General features: G+C 48.5%; 1 protein-coding gene across 1 annotated transcript; it reads right to left on the bottom strand.

Annotated features, from left to right (window-relative positions):
• Window positions 1–2,610: 2,610 nt before the first annotated feature.
• Window positions 2,611–21,524, bottom strand: SMIM10L3 (small integral membrane protein 10 like 3). The gene is made up of 2 exons (XM_031013132.3): window positions 21,103–21,524; window positions 2,611–4,419 (listed from the first exon to the last, which is right to left on the bottom strand). The coding sequence occupies exons 1-2, from the start codon at window positions 21,286–21,288 to the stop codon at window positions 4,399–4,401; spliced, it is 207 nt and encodes a 68-aa protein (XP_030868992.2). The 5' UTR covers window positions 21,289–21,524; the 3' UTR covers window positions 2,611–4,398.
• Window positions 21,525–22,047: the final 523 nt, after the last annotated feature.

Below are 22,047 nucleotides of genomic sequence, written 5' to 3'. Positions count from 1 at the left end.
GGCAGAGGCTGCGGTGAGCCAAGATCACGCCACGTGTGCACTCCAGCCTGGGCAACAGAGCAAGAAGATTCCGTCTCAAAAAAAAAAGAAAACAAAAGAAAAGAAAGAAAGAAAAAGAAAAATGCATGTAAAGTGCAGGATTTGTTTTGTTTTGTTTTTGAGACAGAGTTTTGCTCTTGTTGCCCAGGCTGGAGAACAATGGCACGATCTCGGCTCACTGCAACCTTTGCCTCCCGGGTTCGAGTGATTCTCTTGCCTCAGCCTCGCAAGTAGCTGGGATTACAGGCACCCACCACCACGCCCCGGCTAATTTTTGTATTTTTATTAGAGACAGGGTGTCGCCACGTTGGTCAGGCTTGTCTCAAACTCCCGACCTCAGATGATCCACCCACCTCAGCCTCCCAAAGTGCTGGGACTACAGGCGTGAGCCACAACCCCCGGCATGCACACCATATTTTAATGTCACAATATGAAAGCATGTCAGCCTGGGCGTGGTGGCTCATGCCTGTAATCTTAGCACTTTGGGAGCTGAGGCAGGAGGATTGCTTGAGGCCAGGAGTCAAGACCAGCCTAAGCAACATAGTGAGACCTTGTCTCTACAAAAAAAAAAAAAAAAAAAAAAAAAACTGTAAAAAATTTATTAATATATCACTGGATGCTTAATAGGGAATTCTGTACTTTTTGCAATTGGTTGAACATTTGTATACTTGCAACCTACAAAACAAAGGAAATAAAACAGTTGGTGGCGCATGGAAAGTTCAACCCCAAAGGAGTAAACTTCGTTTTTTAAAAAAAGGAAGGCCAGGCGCGGTGGCACGTGCCTGTAATCCCAGCACTTTTGGGAGGCCAAGGTGGGCAGATCACCTGAGGTAGAGAGTTCGAGACCAGCCTGGTCAACATGGAGAAACCCTGTCTCTACTAAAAATACAAAATTAGCCGGGCATGGTGGTGTATGCCTGTAATTCCACCTATTCGGGAGGCTGAGACAGGAGAATCGCTTGAACCCGGGAGGCAGAGGTTGCAGTGAGCCGAGATCGCATCACTGCACTCCAGCCTGGGTAACAAGAGCAAAACTCCATCTCAAAAAAAGAAAAGGCCAGGAGCGGTGGCTCACGCCTGTAATCCCAGCACTTTGGGAGGCTGATGCGGGCAGATCACGAGGTCAGGAGATTGAGACCATCCTGGCTAACACGGTGAAACCCCATCTTTACTAAAAATACAAAAAAAAAAAAAAAAAAAATAGCCGGGCATGGTGGCGGGTGCCTGTAGTCCCAGCTACTCGGGAGGCTGAGGCAAAATGGCGTGAACCCGGGAGGCGCAGCTTGCAATGAGCGGAGACCGCACCACTGCACTCCAGCCTGAGCAACAGAGCCAGACTGTCTCAAAAAAAAAAAAAAAAAAAAAAAAGAGAAGTAAAAGGAGGGCTTGGCAAGAAAACAGTCTCTATTTTAAAACACTTAAAACTGTCATCATCTCATTTTGCAATCACAGTGACACCAAAAGGGCATGGCTGTTCAGCAGGGTTTTAAATGCGCCACCAAGGCAGTGTCACTTAGATTAGATGGAGATGGTTTGCCTTGTAAGGACTTTTTCTTTGGGACTCTGAGCGCCAACCGAAAGGATCACAAGGCAGGACTTCATTGTTTCCTGGGAGCAGAGAGTTGAGTTCAGGTCTAGCCTTATATTGTTTTTCAAGCTCTGCTTCTAATCTTGTGCATCGGCAACCTACCTCGATGTTTGGAAAAAAAAAAAAAAAAAAAAAAGGCCGGGCGCGGTGGCTCACGCCTGTAATCCTACCACTTTGGGAGGCCGAGGCGGGTGGATCACCTGAGGTCAAGAGTTCGAGACCAGCCTGACCAACATGGAGAAACCCCGTCTCTACTAAAAATACAAAATTAGCCGGGCGTGGAGGCGCATGCCTGTAATCCCAGTTACTCGGGAGGCTGAGGCAGGAGAATCACTTGAACTCAGGAGGCGGAAGCTGCGGTGAGCCGAGGTCGCGCCATTGCACTCCAGCCTGGGCAACAAAAGCGAAAACTCCATCACAAAAAAAAAAAAAAAAAGTATTAGGGGGTCGGATGCAGTGGCTCATGCCTGTAATCCCAGCACTTTGGGAGGCCTAGGCAGGTGGATCACCTGAGGTCAGGAGTTCGAGACCAGCCTGACCAACATGGCAGAACCCTGTCTCTAATAAAAATACAAAAATTAGCCGGGGAGTGGTGGTGGGTGCCTGTAATCCCAGCTACTTGGGAGGCTGAGGCAGGAGAATTACTTGAACACCGGAAGTGGAGGTTGCAGTGAGCTGAGATCAGGCCATTCCACTCCAGCCTGGGCAACAAGAGTGAAACTCCATCTCAAAAAAAAAAAAAAAAAAAAAATTTAGCTGTCCACAGTGGCATGCAACTGTTGTCCTGGCAACTTAGGGGGCTGAGGTGGGAGGATTGCTAGAGCCCAGGAGTTCAAGTTTATAGTAAGCTATGATCACTCCACTGCACTCCAGCCTGAGCGACAGAGCAAGACCCTGTCTCAAATAATAAAAACTATCAGGACGACAACGGCATTAATAAAAACACAAGAAGAACCAAGACCACACATAAAAAATAAGACATATTTATTAAGCTAAAGAACAAATTTTATTTTTCATTTTCCCCAAACACTAAAATAGCACATGGCGTAGTAATTCAGCACACAACATAAACTGATATATGCAATCGATAATTCCGAAAATGTTTAAGTCTCACTTTCGGAGTCTTTAAAAACTTATGTCCTTAAATGACCTTTATTAGTTATCAACAGACGACAACAGGATTCACCTTGAAAAATTTTAGGGTACAGGATACTGCAATTCTTAGAATCTGGGAAACTTTTTATGTGGGAAATAACTCGATTTGCTTCTCTGTAACTGAGCTACTTTTTTCTCGAGCTCATTTTTGTTTAAGGTAACACTGCTAGGGTTCTGAGTTTGAGAAGGGATCTTCTAAAGGGAAACTTAATATTGCAACTTTCACCACAGGGCCTCTGTCTAAATTGCATTTCAAGTGGAAGGAAAGGGGTGTGAGAAGTGAAATCGAATTTTGCTGCAGACCAAAATCATTCTACAAAATGTAGACATGATAACAGCTTACCACGAATTCAGCAAGATTTAACGCCAAGTACAGTGGTGTAGACTTTACAAGTATCCACTTCCATTGGGTGATCAGACAAGTCAAAAGGACACACAGGATTTGGGACAGGAGCCCTTTAGAATGGATGCTGAAGACAGAACTTCATGGTAAATCCGTATGTTCTAATCTGGTATTTATACAGGCTATGATCGTCTCCTGAAATGTTTCCCAATTCTTTATATGTCTTTTAAAGCACAATTTAACACATGCCAAAAAAGTTCCTTCCGCATCAACCAGCTTTGAATTTAAACTCAATTTACTTTAAGTCTGCCAGGTCGTACAAAACCACGGCAGGAACCTAAGGGCTGCACAGTTTGCATCCAGACTTAATGCGAAAGAAATCATTCTAAGACAACTCTTAAAATTAATCTATTGGTATTGTTCTGCTTGTACCTTAACTATGGCATAAAGTATTTGCTAATTCAAAAGGTTGCAGAGCCAGTAACCCCAGTGTTATCTGCAGACCATCTGAGGTGCTTTTAAGCATTTTCTTGAATTCTATTGTTTGCTTTGAAAACACGGGCTTTAAACGGTCAAGGAAAATGAGTTTTGTCTCCTCACTCAGGAGCACTTCGGGATACACGTGCAGTGTTGCAGACAGGACGGAGTGCAGGCAAGCGGGTTCCAACTCAGAGCCCAGACCCTTGGGAAAAGCACTTGGTAGGTCTTCCTGAAAACTTCCCATTTCCGGCAGTTTTTGATGGCGTGGCAGTCGTGACACCCGAGGCTCTCCTTTGGGGCACTGTCCTCTGTGGCCGTCAGTGGCCCTGGGCCCTCCTCCCAGCCAGTCTCGCCGCCCCAGAGCTTCAACACCACTGCAGGACACCAGAGCAAAACACTCTGTTGGAGCAGGGAACAAACCCACGGCTGTGCTCGGAGTGGCTGCTGAGGCTGGATTTCTTCTTACTGATTCTCTCACATATGGAAGCACTGGGCCGCCACTGTGAAGCCAGAGGCCAGCCCTGCTCGGATCCTTTCTCATTTCCAGTGATAATGCCTCACTCTGTGAATTTCCATCAACCACAGGCTTATTCATCCAGGAGGGTGCATCTGCAGGCCAAGGGCCCTCCGGCATTCTTTTCTTAAGGCTGCATGATCGTTTGTCCGAGTCACCTCCTCCGGCCTGCTGCACTTGTGCCAGGCAGGTGCCGAGGGGCCCTCTTCTGTCCCTCATGCTTCGTGTTCTTGGATGCGGTGGGCCTGAGGTCACGCCTTCGTCAGTCTGGGAGGGCCTTCAATGGATCTCAATATGAACCTAGGAAAGGGAATCAAATTAAAGTTCTAAAATGAAGACGCATGGGTCTTAAGAGCATCTACACCCATCAAATATTTCCTAACAAACACTAAGATCTTTATGACAGTCTCCAGTACAGGGTTTCACCATATTGGTAAGGCTGGTTTTGAACTCCTGACCTCAGGTGATCCACCCACCTCAGCGTCCCAAAGTGCTGGGATTACAGGTGTGAGCCACCATGCCCAGCCGTATTATGGTTTTTGTTTTTTTGAGACAGAGTCTTGCTCTGTCGCCCACGCTGGGCGACCAGTTTCGTGCCACCCAGCCCGCTAATTTTTTGTATTTTTAGTAGAGACAAGGTTTCACCAAGTTAGCTGGGATGGTCTCCATCTCCTGACCTCATGATCCACTCGCCTTGGCCTCCCAAAGTACTGGGATTACAGGCGTGAGCCACCACGCCCGGCCTAGTGGAGAACATTTCGTGGGCTTAGTTCCCCACCCTCAAATTAGCAAATAATAGAGGCTTTTTTTTTTTTTTTGAGATGGAGTTTCGCTCTTGTTGCCTAGGCTGGAGTGCAATGGCACGATCTCGGCTCACTGCAACCACCACCTCTCAGGTTCGAGCGATTCTCCTGCCTTAGCCTTTTGAGTAGCTGGGATTACAGGTGCCTGCCACCATGCCCAGCTAATTTGTTTTTTGTATTTTTAGTAGAGATGAGGGTTCACCATGTTGGCCAGGTGAAATTAGCCAGGTGTGATGGCAGGTGTCTGTAATCCCAGCTAGTCGGGAGGCTGAGGTGGGAGAATCGCTTGAACCCAGGAGGTGGAAGTAGCTGTGAGCCGAGATCATGCCACTGCACTCCAGCCTGGGCGACAGAGCTAGACTCCATCTCACGGAAAAAAAAAAAAAAATTGCGAAAAGGCTTTGAAATGAACAAAAAATAAGATGACTGGGCATGCTACCTAGTGCATCCTTCAGGTTATGTAATTTTATAGCGACCAGCACCTTCATTGTCTCTGAGCTGCTTTACAACTCTGTCATTTGCCCAAAACCTTAAGAGTAAGGCAAAAAAGTTCCTGTCCAAAGAAAATAGTCTAATTAGTTTAATTAAACTAATTAAATTAGTCTCATGGAATGTACTGATTACTGCCCTATGGATACTGACCAGCTTTGCATCTATCTGTAAATTTACTTTCGAGTGTTGTTTGAATTTTCCTTTAAACTGGTTGTAACATCATATTAGTTCCCTTATTAATTGACAAGTTAAATGTAATTTTGACACATGATGTGTTCACTTAAAAAACACCACCACCCTCAGCCAGGTGTGGTGGCTCACGCTTGTAAACTCAGCAGCTATAGTCCCAGATTCTCAGGAGGCTGATGTGGGAGGATTGCTTGAGCCTGGGAGGCAGAGGTTGCAGTGAGCTGAGATCGAGTCACTCTGCCCTCCGACCTGGGCAATGGAGTCAGACCCTGTCTCAAAAAATAAAAATAAAAATTAAAAAGCAGCAACACTGAGAGGATCAGCTACAGCTGAAAATGGCTGACGGGGATGGAGAAATGGCAGGTAGGAAACTGCTGTTTCTCTAATCTTATGGAACTAGGAGACTCTTAAAGCTAAATGGATGTATAACCGCATTAAGATTTGTTATAAATTTTGGCCAGGCCCAGTGGCTCATGCCTGTAATCCCAGCACTTTGGGAGGCCAAGGCGGACAAATCATAAGGTCAGGAGTTCGAGACAAGCATGGTCAACATGGTGAAACCCTGTCTCTATTAAAAATAGAAAACAGCCAGACGTGCTGGCAGGTGCCTGTAATCCCAGCTACCAGGGAGGCTGAAGCGAGAGAATTGGGTGAACCCGGGAGGCAGAGGTTGCAGTGAGCCGAGATCCCACCACTGCACTCCAGCCTGGCGACAAAGCAAGACTCCATCTCAAATTAAAAAATCAAAAAAAAAAAAAAAAAAAAAAAAAACACTGGGGAGAAAATGAAGGATGCAATTATTATTAGAGGCTGAAGGAGAAAGCAGGGAGAGTTTAGAGAAAGAGACCCCGGGCCATGTCACAGGGAGCCGGTGATTGGAGCCAGCCGAGAAGCTTCAACAAGGACAGGATGGCTGTATTTGCATTTCAGATGAATTATTCTGGCTACACTGTGATGGACAGACTGCAAATGATTCAGAATAGACACACTAGTTAGGAGGCTGTTCCATAGAGCAGGAAAAAGAAAGAAAGAAGGCTGTGATCATAAGGAGGGACAGACTAAAGTTTCATATTGTTGCTGTTGCTGTTTTTGAGACGAGGTCTCACTCTGCCACCCAGGCTGGAGGACAATGGCGTGATCACAGCTCACTGCAGCCTTTAACTTCTGGGCTCAAGCAATCCTCCTAATTCAGCCTCCTGTGTCACTGGGACTACAGGCAGGCACCACCACACCTGGCAAATTTTTTTTTTTTCAGAGCAAGAACGGTATTTTATTAAAAGCTCTAGAGTGAGAAAGCAAAGTGCACTTCGAAGAGATCCAAGTAGGTGACTTGAAGAACAAGTGTCTTTTTTTTTTTTTTAATAGAGACAGGGTCTCCCCATGTTGCCTGGAGTGGTCTCGAACTCCTGGCCTTTTTTTTTTTTTTTTTGAGACAGAGTCTTGCTCTTTTTTTGCCCAGGCTGGAGCGCACTGGCGCTATCTCAGCTCACTAAAAGCTCCACCTCCGGGGTTCACACCATTCTCCTGCCTCAGCCTCCCAAGTAGCTGGGACTACAGGTACCCGCCACCACGCCCAGCTAATTTTTCGTATTTTTAGTAGAGATGGGGTTTCACCATGTTAGCCAGGATGGAATCAATCTCCTGACCTCGTGATCCGCCCACCTTGGCCTCCCAAAGTGCTGGGATTACAAGCGTGAGCCACCGCACCCAGCAGAACTCCTGGTCTCTTAAGTGATCCTCCCACGTCAGCCTCCCGAGTAGCTGGGATTACAGGTGTGTACCACCGTACCCAGCTAAAGTATTTTTTTAAAGTTGTTGACTGGCTGGGCGCACTGGGTCACACCTGTAATCCCAGCACTTTGGGAGGCCTAGATGGGTGGATCACCTGAGGTCAGGAGTTCAAGACCAGCCTAACAACATGGTAAAACCCCATCTCTACTAAAAATACAAAAATTAGCTGGGCATGGTGTAGCATGCGTGTAGTCCCTGCTACTCGGGAGGGTGAGGCGGGAGAACAGCTTGAGTCCCAGAGGCTCTGTCTCAAAAAAAAAAAGAGATGGAGTCTCGCTCTGTCACCCAGACTAGAGTGCAGTGGCGGGATCACAGCTTACTGCAAACTCTGCCTCCTGGGTTCAACAATTCTCCTGCCTCAGCCTCCCAAGTAGCTGGGACTAGAGGTGCACACGGCCACGCCCAGCTAATTTTTTTATATTTTGGTAGCGACGGGGTTCCACGAGTTGCCCAGGCTGGTCTCAAACTCCTGAGCTCAGGCAATCCACCTGCCTTGGCCTCCCAAAGTGCTGGGATTACAGGCGTGAGCCACCACGCCCAGCCTGGATAGTTAGTTAGTTATTTTGAAACGGAGTTTCACTCTTGTTACCCAGGCTGGAGTACAATGGCACAATCTCAACTCACTGCAACCTCCACCTCCGGGGTTCAGGTGATTCTCCTGCCTCAGCCTCCTGAGTAGCTGGGATTATAGGCATGTGCCACCATGCCTGGCTAATTTTGTATTTTTAATAGAGACAGGTTTCTTCATGTTGGTCAGGCTGGTCTCAAACTCCCGACCTCAGGTGATCCACCCGCCTTGGCCTCCCAAAGTGGTGGGATTACAGGTGTGAGCCACCACACCCAGCCAGTGGTTATTTTTTGAGACAGAGTCTCACTCTGTCACCCAGGCTGGACCGTAGTGGTGCAATCTCAGCTCACTGCAACCTCCGCCTCCTGGGTTCAAGCGATTCTGCTGCGTCAGCCTCCCAAGTTGCTGGGATTACAGGAACCCACCACCATGCCCAGCTATTTTTTTTTTTTTTTTAATGGAGTCTCCCTCTTGTTGCCCAGGCTGGAGGGCAATGGCACAATCTCGGCTCACTACAACCTCTGTCTCCTGGGTTCAAGCGATTCTCCTGCCTCAACCTCCTGAGTAGCTGCGATTACAAGCGCCCGCCACCAGGCCTGGCTAATTTTAGTTTTTGTATTTTTAGTAGAGATGGGGTTTCGCTATGTTGGCCAGGCTGGTCTTGATGTCCTGACCTCAGGTGATCTGCCCGCCTCAGCCTGCCAAAGTGTTGGGACTACAGGTGTGGGCCTCCGTGCCCAGCCTAGCCATTATTAATATGGGAGAAAATATTAGAATGTCTTGGTTTAGTTCATTCTTCTTTCTTCTCCCTTTTAACATTTTCTATGTTTTATAATATGTATCATATTCTGAGTGAGCAAAATATACACTTTATGAATACTTATATATATCTTGTGGGACATGCTGAAAAGTTTTTACTGATAGAAGTGTGACCATTATTCTATACAATTCACTAAAATATATTTGAACCAGGCCAGGTGCAGTGGCTCAGCCCTGTCATCCTAACACTTTGGGGGGCACAGACAGAAGGATGGCTTGAGCCCAGGGGTGTGAGACCAGCCTGGGCAACACAACAAGACCCTGTCTCTACAAAAAAATTTTAAAAGAGTGGCCGGGAGCAGTGGCTCACACCTGTAATCCAGCACTCTGGGAGGCCAAGACGGATGGATCACTTGAGGACAGGAGTTCGAGATCAGCCTGGTCAACACGGTGAAACCCCGTCTCTACTAAAAATACAAAAATTAACGGGGCATGGTGGTGCACACCTGTGGTCCCAGCTACTCAGGAGGCTGAGGCAGGACAATCGTTTGAACCTGGGAGACGGAGGTTACAGTGAGCCAAGATAGCACCACTGCACTCCAGCCTGGGCAACAGAGTGAGATTTTGCCTCAAAAAAAAAAAAAAATTAAAAGATTAGCTGGGGGTGGTGGTGCACACCTGTAGTCCCAGTCACTTGAGAGGCTGAGGTGGGAGAGGATTGCTTGAGCCTAGAAGCTCAAGGCTGCAGTAAGCTGTGATCACACCACTATACTCCAGCCTGCACAATTACAGCAAGACCGTGACTCAAAAAAGAAAAAACTGTATATATATGAACCACATAAAAGAATACAGGCCAGGCACGGTGGCTCATGCCTGTAATCCCAACACTTTGGGAGGCCATGGCGGGCAGATCTCTTGAGGTCAGGAGTTTGAGACCAGCCTGGCCAACAAAGGGAAACCCTATCTCTACTAAAAATACAAAAATTAGCTGGGTATGGTTGCACATGCCTATAATCCCCGCTATTATTCAGGAGGCTGAGACACGAGAATCACTTGAGCCCAGGAAGCAGAGGCTGCCGTGAGCCAAGATGGCACCACTGTACTCCAGCCTGAGAGACAGAGCAAGACTTTGTCAAAAAAAAAAAAAAAAAAAAAAAAAGCTGGAGTGCAATGCAACAGTCACGGCTCACTGCAGCCTCGACTTCCTCAAGCTTGGGTCATCACCTCACCTTAGCCTCCCAAGCAGCTGGAACCACAGGTGTGTGCCACCACATCCAGCTAATTTTTTGTATTTTTTGTAGAGACAATGTTTTGCCATGTCCTAGGCTGGTCTTGAACTCCTGGGCTCAAGTGATCCACCCACCTCAGCCTCCCAAAGTGCTGGAATTACAGGCGTGAGCCACCATGCCTGGCCATATTCTTTCAAACCTTACATTTATTTTGCTGATGAAAATGTGCTAAGTATGAACATTATCCTTAAACGGAAGGATTCCTAAATATAGTTCAATATATATTGAAATAGGTATTTTAATTCTTTTTTTTTTTTTGAGACAAGAGTCTCTCTCTGTCTCGCCCAGGCTGGAGTGCAGTGGCGCAATCTCAGCTCACTGCAGCCTCTGCTTCCCGTGCTCAAGCGACTCTCCTGTTTCAGCCTCCCAAGTAGCTGAGACTACAGGTGTATGCCACCATGGCTCTGCTGGTTTTAGCTGTGTCTTCTCCTCTTTGGGACTAGCCTTGCCAGCCCATTAATTTTATATTTTGAGTAGATATGGGGTTTTACCATGATGGCCAGGCTGGTCTCTAACTCCTGACCTCAGGTGATCTACCCGCCTCAGCCTCCCAAAGTGCTGGGATTACAGGCGTGAGCCACTACGCCCGCACAGTATTTTAATTCTCAAGAAAAACGGGTCATATAATATGGGACAGTGCTCAGAAAAATTAAGTTTCTAACCATTTTTAGTAAGTCCTTGTACAAGGATTTAGCATTGTTCAGACAGGTGAAACATTTCTAGAATTGTGTTAAAGTACTTTAAATACAGTACCATTATTTTTTTTCATTTTCCTTAGCAAACTAATGCAGTATAAGGTACCATTAGTAATCACTTATTTTATAACTCAGAAACATAAAAAAATTCATTTAATAAGGTAAACATGTATTCAATCATGATAGAATAAATTGTCCCCTGAAGTTCTTCTAGTACTTTAGTATTCAGTAATAAACTATTTAATTCTCTCATCAAAAAGATTTCAATACGTTATTTATTTATTTAGACACAGAGTCTTGCTCTGTCACCCAGGCTGGAGTGCAGTGGTGCAATCTTGGCTCACTGCAACCTCCGCCTCCCAGGTTCAAGCAATTCTCCTGCCTCACCCTCCCAAGTAGCTGGGACTACAGGCGCCAGCTGCCACGCCCAGCTAATTTTTGTATTTTCAGTAGAGACAGTTTCACCATGTTGGCCAGGCTGCTCTTGAACTCCTGACCTCAGGTGATCCACCTGCCTCAGCCTCCCAAAGCACTGCGATTACAGGCGTGAGCCACCATGCCCAGCCACAAAAAGACTTCAGTAGGTTATCAAAAACATTTTGGCTCAGAGCCCTCAACTAACCTCTTCTGGTATTAGACTGTTATACATATTACCTGTATTCTGAGGGCCACAAATAACTTCTAAATAATTTCTAGGCATATTTAAGTCATTTATGAGTTTTTTCATAGTTTTTTCTCAGTATGCTAGAGATATATTGTACCAGATAAAGTATGCCTAAGTGTATACAAAATCAGCTCTTTTTGGCCTCCTCATGCCATGTTAATTCTACAAAATTTAAAAAACAATGTAAATGATGGTATTACAAACAAAGGTAGCTACCAAAGCTGAGACCACCAGAATGATGGAAGGAGTCTTCAAGAAAGCATGGTTCAGGAAAAATAAAGTGTGGCCCTGGGTTCCAGAGGGTAAATCTTGCAGCCTATACCTCCCTCTGCCTCCCACCAAAGATGACAAACGCTGAACACAAAGCCAGGGAGGTCACAGGGGCGCCGTGCCAGGGGAAACGAGGCTGTCCAGGTATACCCGATCCTCACCACAACAGGAGCGGTCACCTTCCTCGCAGATCCCTGCCCAGCTGACCTGCCGGACAACAATGGCCTGACCTACTTAGCTGCTGCCCTCATGAGTGCCTGTACCCTCACCTTCCCTAACCCAAGCTATTCCTGGCCTCCAGGGCATGACGGTGCTGTTGCTTTGTAAACTAAAAATATCTTGGCCCCAATGTTTCTGAAAGAGGTCTGGCAAGGCTAGTCCCAAAGCGGAGAAGACACAGCTAAAACCAGCAGGGTCGCGGTGGGCCTTGAGGGACTGCTGCAAGCAAGGAGAGCTCACACACGCTCCCAGATGGGCCAGCTCCACACCCCTCAGGTGTGAACGCTAGCACACCTTAACTCACTGTGCTCATGGCCCAAATGATCAGACCGGAGGTAGCAGAAACCAACCCCCGGATTTCCACACAGCCTAGAGGAGGAGAAACAGGAATGACCACACCACTTCTAAATTAAGCTGAATCATGATCACAAGGAGCACACTAACATCACTGAGTTCCTGCTACTCGCCACTTGGCACGTCTAAATCACACCTGATGGCCAGGTGTGGTGGCTCACACCTGTAATCCCAGGACTTTGGGAGGCCGAGGTGGGGAGATCACTTGAGCCTAGGAGCTGGAGACTAGCCTGGGCAACACAGCAAGACCCCCATCTCTACAAAAAATTAAAAAATTAGCTGGGTGTGGTGCACACACCTGTGGTCCCAGCTACTCAGGAGGCCGAGTGGGAGGATCGTTTGAGCCTAGGAGTTTGAGACCAGTCTAGGCAACATAGCAAGACCCCATCTCCACAAAAAATAAATCACCTGTCCCTATAAAACCAGCTGTGTGCCCCTCTTTTTTTGCTTGTTTTTTTTTGAGACGGAGTCTCGCTCTGTCACCCAGGCTGGAGTGCAGTGGAGCGATCTCAGCTCACTGCAAGCTCCGCCTCCCAGGTTCACGCCATTCCGCCGTCTCAGCCTCCCGAGTAGCTGGAACTACAGGTGCCCGCCACCACGCCTGGGTAATGTTTTGTATTCTTAGTAGAGACGGTTTCACCGTGGTCTCGATCTCCTGACCTCATGATCCACCCACCTCAGCCTCCCAAAGTGCTGGGATTACAGGCAAGAGCCACTGTGCCCAGCCGTACCCCTCTCTTAACCACTGCCCTGTCTCCCCCTCCCGGTCCCCTGGATGCTCACAGGTGCGATCACAAAAGGAGACTGTGCAGAGGCCGGGTGCCAGCTCGGGGTCAGGCAACTGACTTTCCGCAGGGAGAATGAGTCTCACTCTGCCGCCCAGGCTGGAGTGCAGCTGCACGATCTAAGCTCACTGCAACCTCCACCTCCTGGGTTCAAGCAATTCTCCTGCCTCAGCCTCCTGAGTAGCTGGGATTACAGGCATGCACCACCACGCCCAGCTAATTTTTGTATTTTTAGTAGAGATGGGGTTTCTCCATGTTGACCAGGCTGGTCTCAAACTCCTGACCTCAGGTGATCCGCCCGCCTCGGCCTCCCAAAGTGCTGAGATTAAAGGCATGAGCCACTGCGCCCAGCCCCTCCCAGGATTCTGTGAAGATTCGATGTATGAGAAGCAGCCAGAATCTTCTCTGACTAGTCTTCTCTGACTAGCATCCTAAGGGCATCCCAGCTGCTGTTGATCAGAATCAACAGCAGCTACTATCATCATCATGACTAAAAGTGTTTCAGGGAAGGACAAAACGCTGCTGAAAGGGTTGGTGCGGTGGAGGACGGAGAAGCGACCACTGCATGTGTGTACAGACACAGCCCCAACATGGGTAAGTACACTTCAGTGGAAGGGCAGAGGCCGTGCCGTACCTGGAGTCGGCTGAAGCACGGAGGCCGTGCTGCACCTGGAGTCGGCTGAAGGGCAAATACGGACCACCCACAGCTTCCCCAACATTGCCAGGGAGGGAATTCAGAATAACAGACTCAAAGGAGGGCAGGTTGACAATGACTTAAAAAATTATGAGTGCTGGCTGGGCGTGGTGGGATTATTCCCAGCACTTTGGGAGGCCGAGGCGGGCGGATCATGAGGTCAGGAGATCGAGACCATCCTGGCTAACACGGTGAAACCCTGTCTCTACTAAAAATACAAAAAATTAGCCGGGCGTGGTGGCGGGCACCTATAGTCCCAGCCACTCGGGAGGCTGAGGCAGGAGAATGGCGTGAACCCAGGAGGCGGAGCTTGCAGTGAGCCGAGATGGCGCCACTGCACTCCAGCCTGGGCGACAGAGTGAGACTCCATCTCAAAAAAAAAAAAAAAATTATGAGCGCTGTCATCCTGGCTAACACGGTGAAACCCTGTCTCTAAGAAAAAAAAAAAAAATTCAAAAAATTAGCCAGGTGTGGTGGTGGGAGCCTATAGTCCCAGCTACTCGGGAGGCTGAGGCAGGGGAATGGCATGAACCCAGGAGGTGCAGCTTGCAGTGAGCTGAGATCGCGCCACCGCACTCTAGCCTGGGCCACAGAGCAAGACTCTGTCAAAAAAAAAAAAAAAAAAATTATGAGTGCTGGCCAGGCGCAGTGGCTCACCCCTGTAATCCCAGCACTTTGGGAGGCCAAGGTGGGTAGATCACCTGAGGTCAGGGGTTCAAGACCAGCCTGGCCATCATGGTGAAACCCTGTCTCTACTAAAAACACAAACATTACCCAGGCATGGTGGTGGGCACCTGTAATCCCAGTTGCTTGGGAGGCTGAGGCAGGAGAATCACTTGAACCCGAGAAGTGGAGGCTGCAGTGAGCCAAGATCATACCATTGCACTCCAGCCTGGGCGACAAGAACAAGACTCCATCTCAAAAAAAAAAATTGCAAGTGCTGAAAACCTTTGATTCAAGATTCTAAAGATTTTCTGCCACACATTCAATGAGCAATTTACTCACTAAGCCCCTACCCTAAGCCAGGTGCCAGGTGCTGTTCTAGGTGCTGGTATTAGGTTGGTATACCAAGCAGACAGTCTCTTCTTAAAGCTTCCTTTATTTTCTTTCCTTTCTTTTTTCTTTTTCTTTGTTTCTTACTTTCTCTTTCTCTCTCTCTTTCTGTCTTATAGAAACAGTGTCTAGGCTGGGTGCGGTGGCTCACACCTGTAATCCCAGCACTTTGGGAGGCCGAGGCAGGTGGATCTAGAGCCCAGGAGCTCGAGACCAGCCCAGCTAACATGGCAAAACCCCGACTCTACTAAAAATACAAACATTAGTTGGGCATGGTGGTAGGCACCTGTAATCCCAGCTACTCGGGAGGCAGGAGAATCACTTGAACCCGGAAGTCAGAAGTTGCAGTGAGCCGAGATCGCGCCATTGCACTCCAGCCTGGGTGACAGAGCGAGACTCTGTCTCAAAAAAAAAGTGATCTTTTTGAAATGGTTAGAGGAGTTACATATGATCCAGCAATTCTGCTCTAAGTATACCACCAAGAGAAATAAAAACCGATGTCCACACAAAGCTTACATGCAAATGTTCATAGTAACATTATTCACAATAGCCAAAAAGTGAAAGCAACCCAAAAGTCCAACATAAAAAGACATAAAAGACAAAAACAAAAGACTAAGCAGGGCCAGGTATGATGGCTCACACTTGTAATCTCAGCACTTTGGGAGGCTGAGGCAGGAGGATTAGTTGAGGCCAGGAGTTCGAGACCACCCTGGGCAACATAGTGAGACCCCGTCTAGACAAAAAATGAAAAAATCAGCCAGGCATGGTGGTACATGCCTGTAGCCCCAGCTACTCAGAAGGCTGAAGTGGGAGGATGGCTTGAGTCCAGGAGCTGGAGGCTGTAGTGAGCTATGATCACACCACTGCACTCCAGCCTGGATGACAGAGGAAGACGCTTTCTCAAAAAAAAAAAAAAAAAAAAAGAGAAAGAAAAAGAGAAAAGAAAAAAAAAATCGGCCAGGTGCAGTGGCTTACACCTGTAATCCCAGCACCTTGGGAGGCCGAGGCGGGTGGATCGCCTGAGGTCAGGAGTTCAAGACCAGCCTGGCCAACATGGTGAAGCCCCGTCTCTACTAAAAATACAATAATTAGCTGGAAGTGGTACCAGGCACCTGTAATCCCAGCTACTCAGGAGGCTGAGGCAGGAGAATCGCTTGAACCTGGGAAGTGGAGGTTGCAGTGATCCGAAATCACACCACTGCACTCCAGCCTGAGCAACAAGAGCGAAACTCCGTCTCAAAAAAATAATAATAATTATATATATATGATCTAGGACTAAGAAACACTTGATTCTTCCCACAGGCCATATAACTGAAAAGTTGTAGGCATGACTTGTTAAATTATAGCAGATTCACAGTACCATTTTTAATCTTGCTTTTACTAAATTTAGTATTTGGTATTGATTCCATTTAACTGCCTTGTATTTCAGATTCTGTATAAATAAGAAGGATGCTAACAACTCCAGGAGATTAAGGCTTGCTTGCAAATAGTATTTTAAAATCATAACCATTCTCAGTATACAACTGTCTGCATCATTTTCTCATTTAATCATCTTTCATCCTAAAGAGGTATTAACCTCCTTAAAATGCCTCACTGCCCTACAAACCAGAGATCTAGGGGGGAGGGGCTCCCTAAACAAATTTGGAAAATGGAGTTCTTTAGGCCTCATTACTCGTGAAACAGATTCTAACATTCCTGCAATGAAGAGGATGGGTATGGCTTTTTCTTTTTAGTCTCACTCTGTCACCCATGCTGGAGAGCAGTGGTGGGATCATAGCTCACTGTAGCCTTGAACTCCCAGGCACAGGTGATCCTCCCACCTCAGCCTCCCAAGTAGCTGGGACTACAGGCGTGCACCACTACATTCAACTAATTTTTAATGTTTTGTAGTGATGGTGTCTCACTATGTTGCCCAGGCTTCTCAAGCTCCTGGCCTCAAGCGAGGGTAAAGCATGTTCTGAAGAAAAAGAAAAAAAAAAAAAAAAAGGCGTGGGGCTGTCCCCCTTATTCCTTCAGATTCTATTTCCTGTTGCACCTCCCTTTACCAGAAAGCCACAAAAATTAAACCTTCAAATCAGGTAAGTTAGTGTTTTTTCACAAATGAACAAAAACTCTAAAACCTGCAGGGGAGTTTAAAGTAGCAGAGGTAAATATCAAGGCCAAGAAGACAGACACCCCACTCCCCACCCCCAGGATGTGACATGGCTGCTTGTTGCACTTGGTCAAGCCCAAGCCTACAATCTTCACACTTGTGTCTTTTTTTACAGACAGGGTCTTGCTCTGTTGCCCAGCCTGGAGTACAGTGGCACAATTATAGCTCACTGCCTCCTCGACCTTCTGGCCTCAAGTGATCCACCTCAGTCTCCCAAGTAGCTGGGACTATAGGCATGCACCACCACGCCCAGCTAATTTTTGTATTTTTTGTAGAGACAGAGTTTCACCCTGTTGCCCAGGCTGGTCTCAAACTCCTCAGTTCAAGTGATCCTCCCACCTTGGACTCCCAAAGTGCTGGGATTACAGGGGTGAGTCACGGGACCTGGTCCACTCAATTCTTTTAAATTTTATTATTATTTTTTTGGAGACAGAGTCTCACTGTGTTGCCCAGGCTGGAGTGCAGTGGCACGAACTTGGCTCACTGTAACCTCCACCTCCCAGGGTTCAAGTAATTCTCCTGCCTCAGCCTCCCAAGTAGCTGGGATTACAGGTGCATGCCGCCATGCCCGGCTAATTTTTGTATTTAGTAGAGATGGGGTTTCACCATGTTGGCCATGCTGGTCTCAAACTCCTGACCTCAGGTGTTCTGCCTGCCTCAGCCTCTCAAAGTGCTGGGATTTACAGGCATAAATCCCACCGCGCCCAGCCAGAGTTTAGCTTTCTTTTAGAAATGACATGATCAGATTTAAGGGAGGGTATGTGTTTTTCTTGTTGTTGTTTAATTTTAGAGACAGAGTCTCACTCTATTGCCCAGGCTGGTGTGCAGTGTCATGATCACGGCTCACTGCATCTTCGGCCTCCTTGGCTCAAGTGATCCTCCCACCTCTGCCTCCCAAGTAGCTGGGATTACAGGCACGCACGACACCGGGCTAATTTATTTTTTGTACAGACTGGGGTCTTGCTGTGTTGCCCAGGCTGGTCTGGAACTCCTGGGCTCAAGTGATCCTCCCACCTCAGTATCCCAAAGTGCTGGGATTATAGGCATGAGCCACCACACCCAGCCCTTGATCTGATTTCTGTTTTTTAGAAGTTGCCTCTGATTGCTTGGTGGAGATGGCAGATACTACAATAGTCCAGGCGAGTGGATACAGTAGGGTAGACTAGAGAGGTGGTTATAAATAGAGAAGCAGATATATGAAAAAGGTAACTGTTTCAATGGTAAAAAGCATACCAATTTTCACCAAAACAGCATCATGTAGTAGGTTTTCTCTTATAGCCATTCTTGTGATTTTTACAAATGACTGCAAATTACGTTACTCTAGACAAAAAGGGGAGTACCGGGGCCAAATATAGCCTGCAGACACTTTTTGTTTTGCCCTCAAAGTTTCTTTTTTTAAAATCTGTTTTTTTGGTGGTGGTTATTATTTTTTTTTTTTTGGAGACAGAGTCTCGCTGTGTTTCCCAGGCTAGAGTGCAGTAGCGTGATCTCGGCTCACTGCAACCTCCATCTCCCGGGTTCAAGTGATTCTCCTGCCTCAGCCTCCCATGTAGCTGGGATTACAGGCATGCACCATCACACCTGCCTAATTTTTGTATTTTTAGTAGAGATGGGGTTTTGCCATATTGTCCAGGCTGGTCTTGAACTCCTGACCTCAAGTGATCCGCCTGCTTCAGCCTCCCAATATACTGGGATTACAGGCATGAGGCACCATGCCCAGCCAAAGCTTGTTTTTTAAAAATCCGGATTGGAAATCTAAAAATCTTGACTTCTGATTTCTCTTGGTGCTGACTAGATACGGCAAATACTGGGGCCCTGTTTCCGAAGGTGGTAACTGGGGAGGGCTCAAGCCTTCTGGTTTACCAGTTCCCTGACCTGACACAGGAGCACCCTTCACTCAATTCAAGCCACCTGGTGGAGGTTTTAACCCCTCTAATCAGGTATAATTTCAGGATGCTACAAGCCCTTGATCACATGAAAGTACCTCAATTTGGACCTCAAAATAAAGAGGCCAGTTAATCTCAACTCATTTACTTACTTGAGACAGAATCTCACTGTCGCCCAGGCTGGAGTGCAGTGGCACAATCTCGGCTCACTGCAACCTCTGCCTCCCAGGCTCAAGCGATCCTCCCACCTCAGCCCCACAAGCAGCCGGGACTACAGGTGCACGCCACCACTGCCCGGCCACCATGCCCAGCTAATTTTTTGTATTTTAGTAGAGACAGGGTTTCACCCTGTAGCCCAGGGTGGTCTCAAACTCCTGAGCTTAAGCGACGCACACACCTTGGCCTCCCAAAGTGTTGGGATTACTTACAGGAGTGAGCTACTGCGCCCAGCCATCTTAACTCAATTTTGATCAACAGCCGGTGTTAGGTTTCATGTTAATTACCATCACCTGTGTCAGGCACCAGCCACCTGAAGACCTGCTACTGGGACAATCATACTTTGATATGGCCAAACCGACGTTAGAAAGGGAAGGCACCTGCAGTGTGGTGGTTCTACTGCTCAGACTGGTTCATTCTGCACGCCAGGGAGCAACCCAAGGACCGTCCAACTGTAAACTCGCCAAAGGAGGGTCCCTCCTTCAGCACAGAGGTATGCAAATGGAATGCAAGAGGGGCTCAGGACTTGGCCAGCTTTCTTTGAGAAAGAATTCTCGAGTTGACAACCTTTCCTTCCACTAGAAAAATTCATCTGAGGCTGGGCTCACTGGGTTCTGACTGTAATCCTAGTGCTTTGGGAGGGCAAGGCAGGAGGATCACTTGAGGCCAGAAGTTCAAGACCAGCCTTGGCAACATGGGAAGACCCTGTCTCTACCAAAAAGGAAAATATAAAAGAAAGAAAAAGGCAACTGAAATTCAAGGGATGTAGAAATATCAGTCTTTTGGCTGGGCGCTGTGGCTCACGCCTGTAATCCCAGCACTTTGGGAGGTCGAGGCGGGCAGATCACTTGAAGTTAGGAGTTTGAGACCAGCCTGGCCAACATGGTGAAAACCCAACTCTACTTAAAAATACAAAAATTAGCCCGGCGTGGTGGCGGGCACCTGTAGTCCCAGCTACTCAGGAGGCTGAGTCAGGAGAATCGCTTGAACTCGGGAGGCAGAGGTTGCAGTGAGCTGAGATGGCGCCACTGCACTCCAGCTTGGGCAAGAGTAAGACTCTGTCTTAGGGAAAAAAAAAAAAAGAAATACCAATTTTTTATAGCAAAGGCGGTCTCCAGGGTGCTGGGGTGTGAGCATACTCTAAGATCAGCTGAATGGTTCCAGGCCTCTGAGACGTTTTGTGCTTCCACCTCTTCCACTTTATTTTCCCTGGTCTTCACCCTCACAACTCAGTTCTACCTCTGGCCAAAATAAGGTACATTTATCAAAACGCTATTAACTTCCAATCCATTTTTAGCTTCAAGGATAACATAAAACGTCTTTGCAGGCCAGATGTGGTGGCTCATGCCTATAATCCCAGCACTGGGAGGCCAAGACGGGAGGATCTCTTGAGGCCAGGAGTTCGAGACCAGCCTGGGCAACATAACGAGACCCTTTTATTATTATTTTTTTTTTTTGAGACGGAGTTTCCCTCTTGCTGCCCAGGCTGGAGCGCAATGGAGCGATCTCGGCTCACCGCAACCTCCGCCTCCCAGGTTCCAGCGATTCTGCTGCCTCAGCCTCTCGGGTAGCTGGGATTACAGGCATGCGCCACCACGCCCGGCTAATTCTGTATTTTCAGTAGAGACGGGGTTTCTCCGTGTTGGTCAGGCTGGTCTCGAACTCCTGACCTCAGGTGATCCGTCCGCCTCAGCCTCCCAAAGTGCTGGGATTACAGGAGTAAGCCACCTCGCCCGGCCGAGACCCGTCTTTACAATTAAAAAAAGGGGGAGTTTGAAAAGTTTGGGAACTAGAAAATTCACCCAACATTTAATAAAGGTCCTCTTCAACACCTTTCCAGCCCATGCAGTCTCGGACCCCACCTCCCGAGCTGCGGGACCTTCCCCAAGGCAAGTCGCTTAACCTGACCCCCAGTGCCGCGTTTGCAGAACGGGGATAAGGACCACCTCAGTGGATCTCCCCAAAGTAGGGTCCCATGGGAAAATGCACGGTGCTTAACATACACTCAGCCTCTAGGCAGTGGCAGCTGCCGTGGCGTCTGCATCCCGCGGGCGAGGCGGGCGCTCGGGGAGGGCCGGGGGCCGGGCAGGCACGGCTCACCCACCTGCAGGCGGACGTTGAGCATCATGGAAGCCACGATGTAGAGGTAGGGGAAGTTGATACGCAGCCGCCAGGCCAGGTCGAAGAAGATGAGCAGCGTGCGAGTCAGCCCCTTGCAGAAGACCCCATAGGAGCGGGCGGCGGCCGAGCGCGAGAGCCGGACAGCCAGGCCCGACAGAGCCGCCGCCATATAGAGACCGGCGCTCCCACAGCCCGCCCGCCCGCCCGCCCTCTCCGCGCCGCGTCGCCCCGGCAGCTGACCCTCGCCTGGCGCGCTCAGGGAGCGAGGGAGGCGGCGGCTAGACCGGCGGGCGGGCGGGCCGCAGTGGAGCGGAGTCCGCGCGTCACGCTCGGAGAAGTGCCTCCGCGAGCCGTCGCCTGTACCAGCCTGGCCGCGCAGCCTGACGTCACAAAGCCAGCCACGCGCCTGCGCGGCCCACAGGCCCCACCCCTGGACACGCCCTTGCCACCTTTCTTTTTTGGCAGGTAAGACGCGCATGCGCGGGAGAGGAGGCGTGGGGGCCGAGGCCGATGCGCTGTCTCCGTCCGCCCCCTACTGGTGAGTCTGAAAATGAAGACAAAGGGAGGCGATGGACGGTAGCGACGGTTGCAGACAAAGTGAATGTATTTAACGCCGCTGAACTATACATTTAAAAATGGTTGCAGTAGGCCAAGCGCGGTGGCTCATGCCTGTAATCCCAGCACTTTGGGAGGCCGAGGCGGGCGGATCACGAGCTCAGCAGATCGAGACCATCCTGGCTAACACGGCGAAACCCCGTCTCTACTAAAAATACAAAACATCAGCCAGGCGTAGTGGCGGGCGCCTGTAGTCCCAGCTACTCCGGAGGCTGAGGCGGGAGAATGGCGTGAACTCAGGAGGCGGAGCTTGCAGTGAACCGAGATCGAGCCACTGCACTCCAGCCTGGGCGACAGAGCAAGACTCCGTCTC

Source organism: Gorilla gorilla, chromosome 6, assembly GCF_029281585.2.
Source record: "Gorilla gorilla gorilla isolate KB3781 chromosome 6, NHGRI_mGorGor1-v2.1_pri, whole genome shotgun sequence".
In the NCBI taxonomy this organism is placed as follows: domain Eukaryota; kingdom Metazoa; phylum Chordata; class Mammalia; order Primates; family Hominidae; genus Gorilla; species Gorilla gorilla.
Note: the sequence above shows the minus strand (reverse complement) of the source record. Positions and strands in the feature narration are given on the sequence as shown.

Excerpts from the sequence above, each read along its gene's own strand:
- SMIM10L3 (XM_031013132.3), bottom strand. The coding sequence starts at position 21,288 with ATGGCGGCGGCTCTGTCGGGCCTGGCTGTCCGGCTCTCGCGCTCGGCC. Across the intron at positions 4,420-21,102 it reads TGCTCAACGTCCGCCTGCAG|GTTCATATTGAGATCCATTG; the intron begins GTGGGTGAGCCG and ends TCCCTTTCCTAG.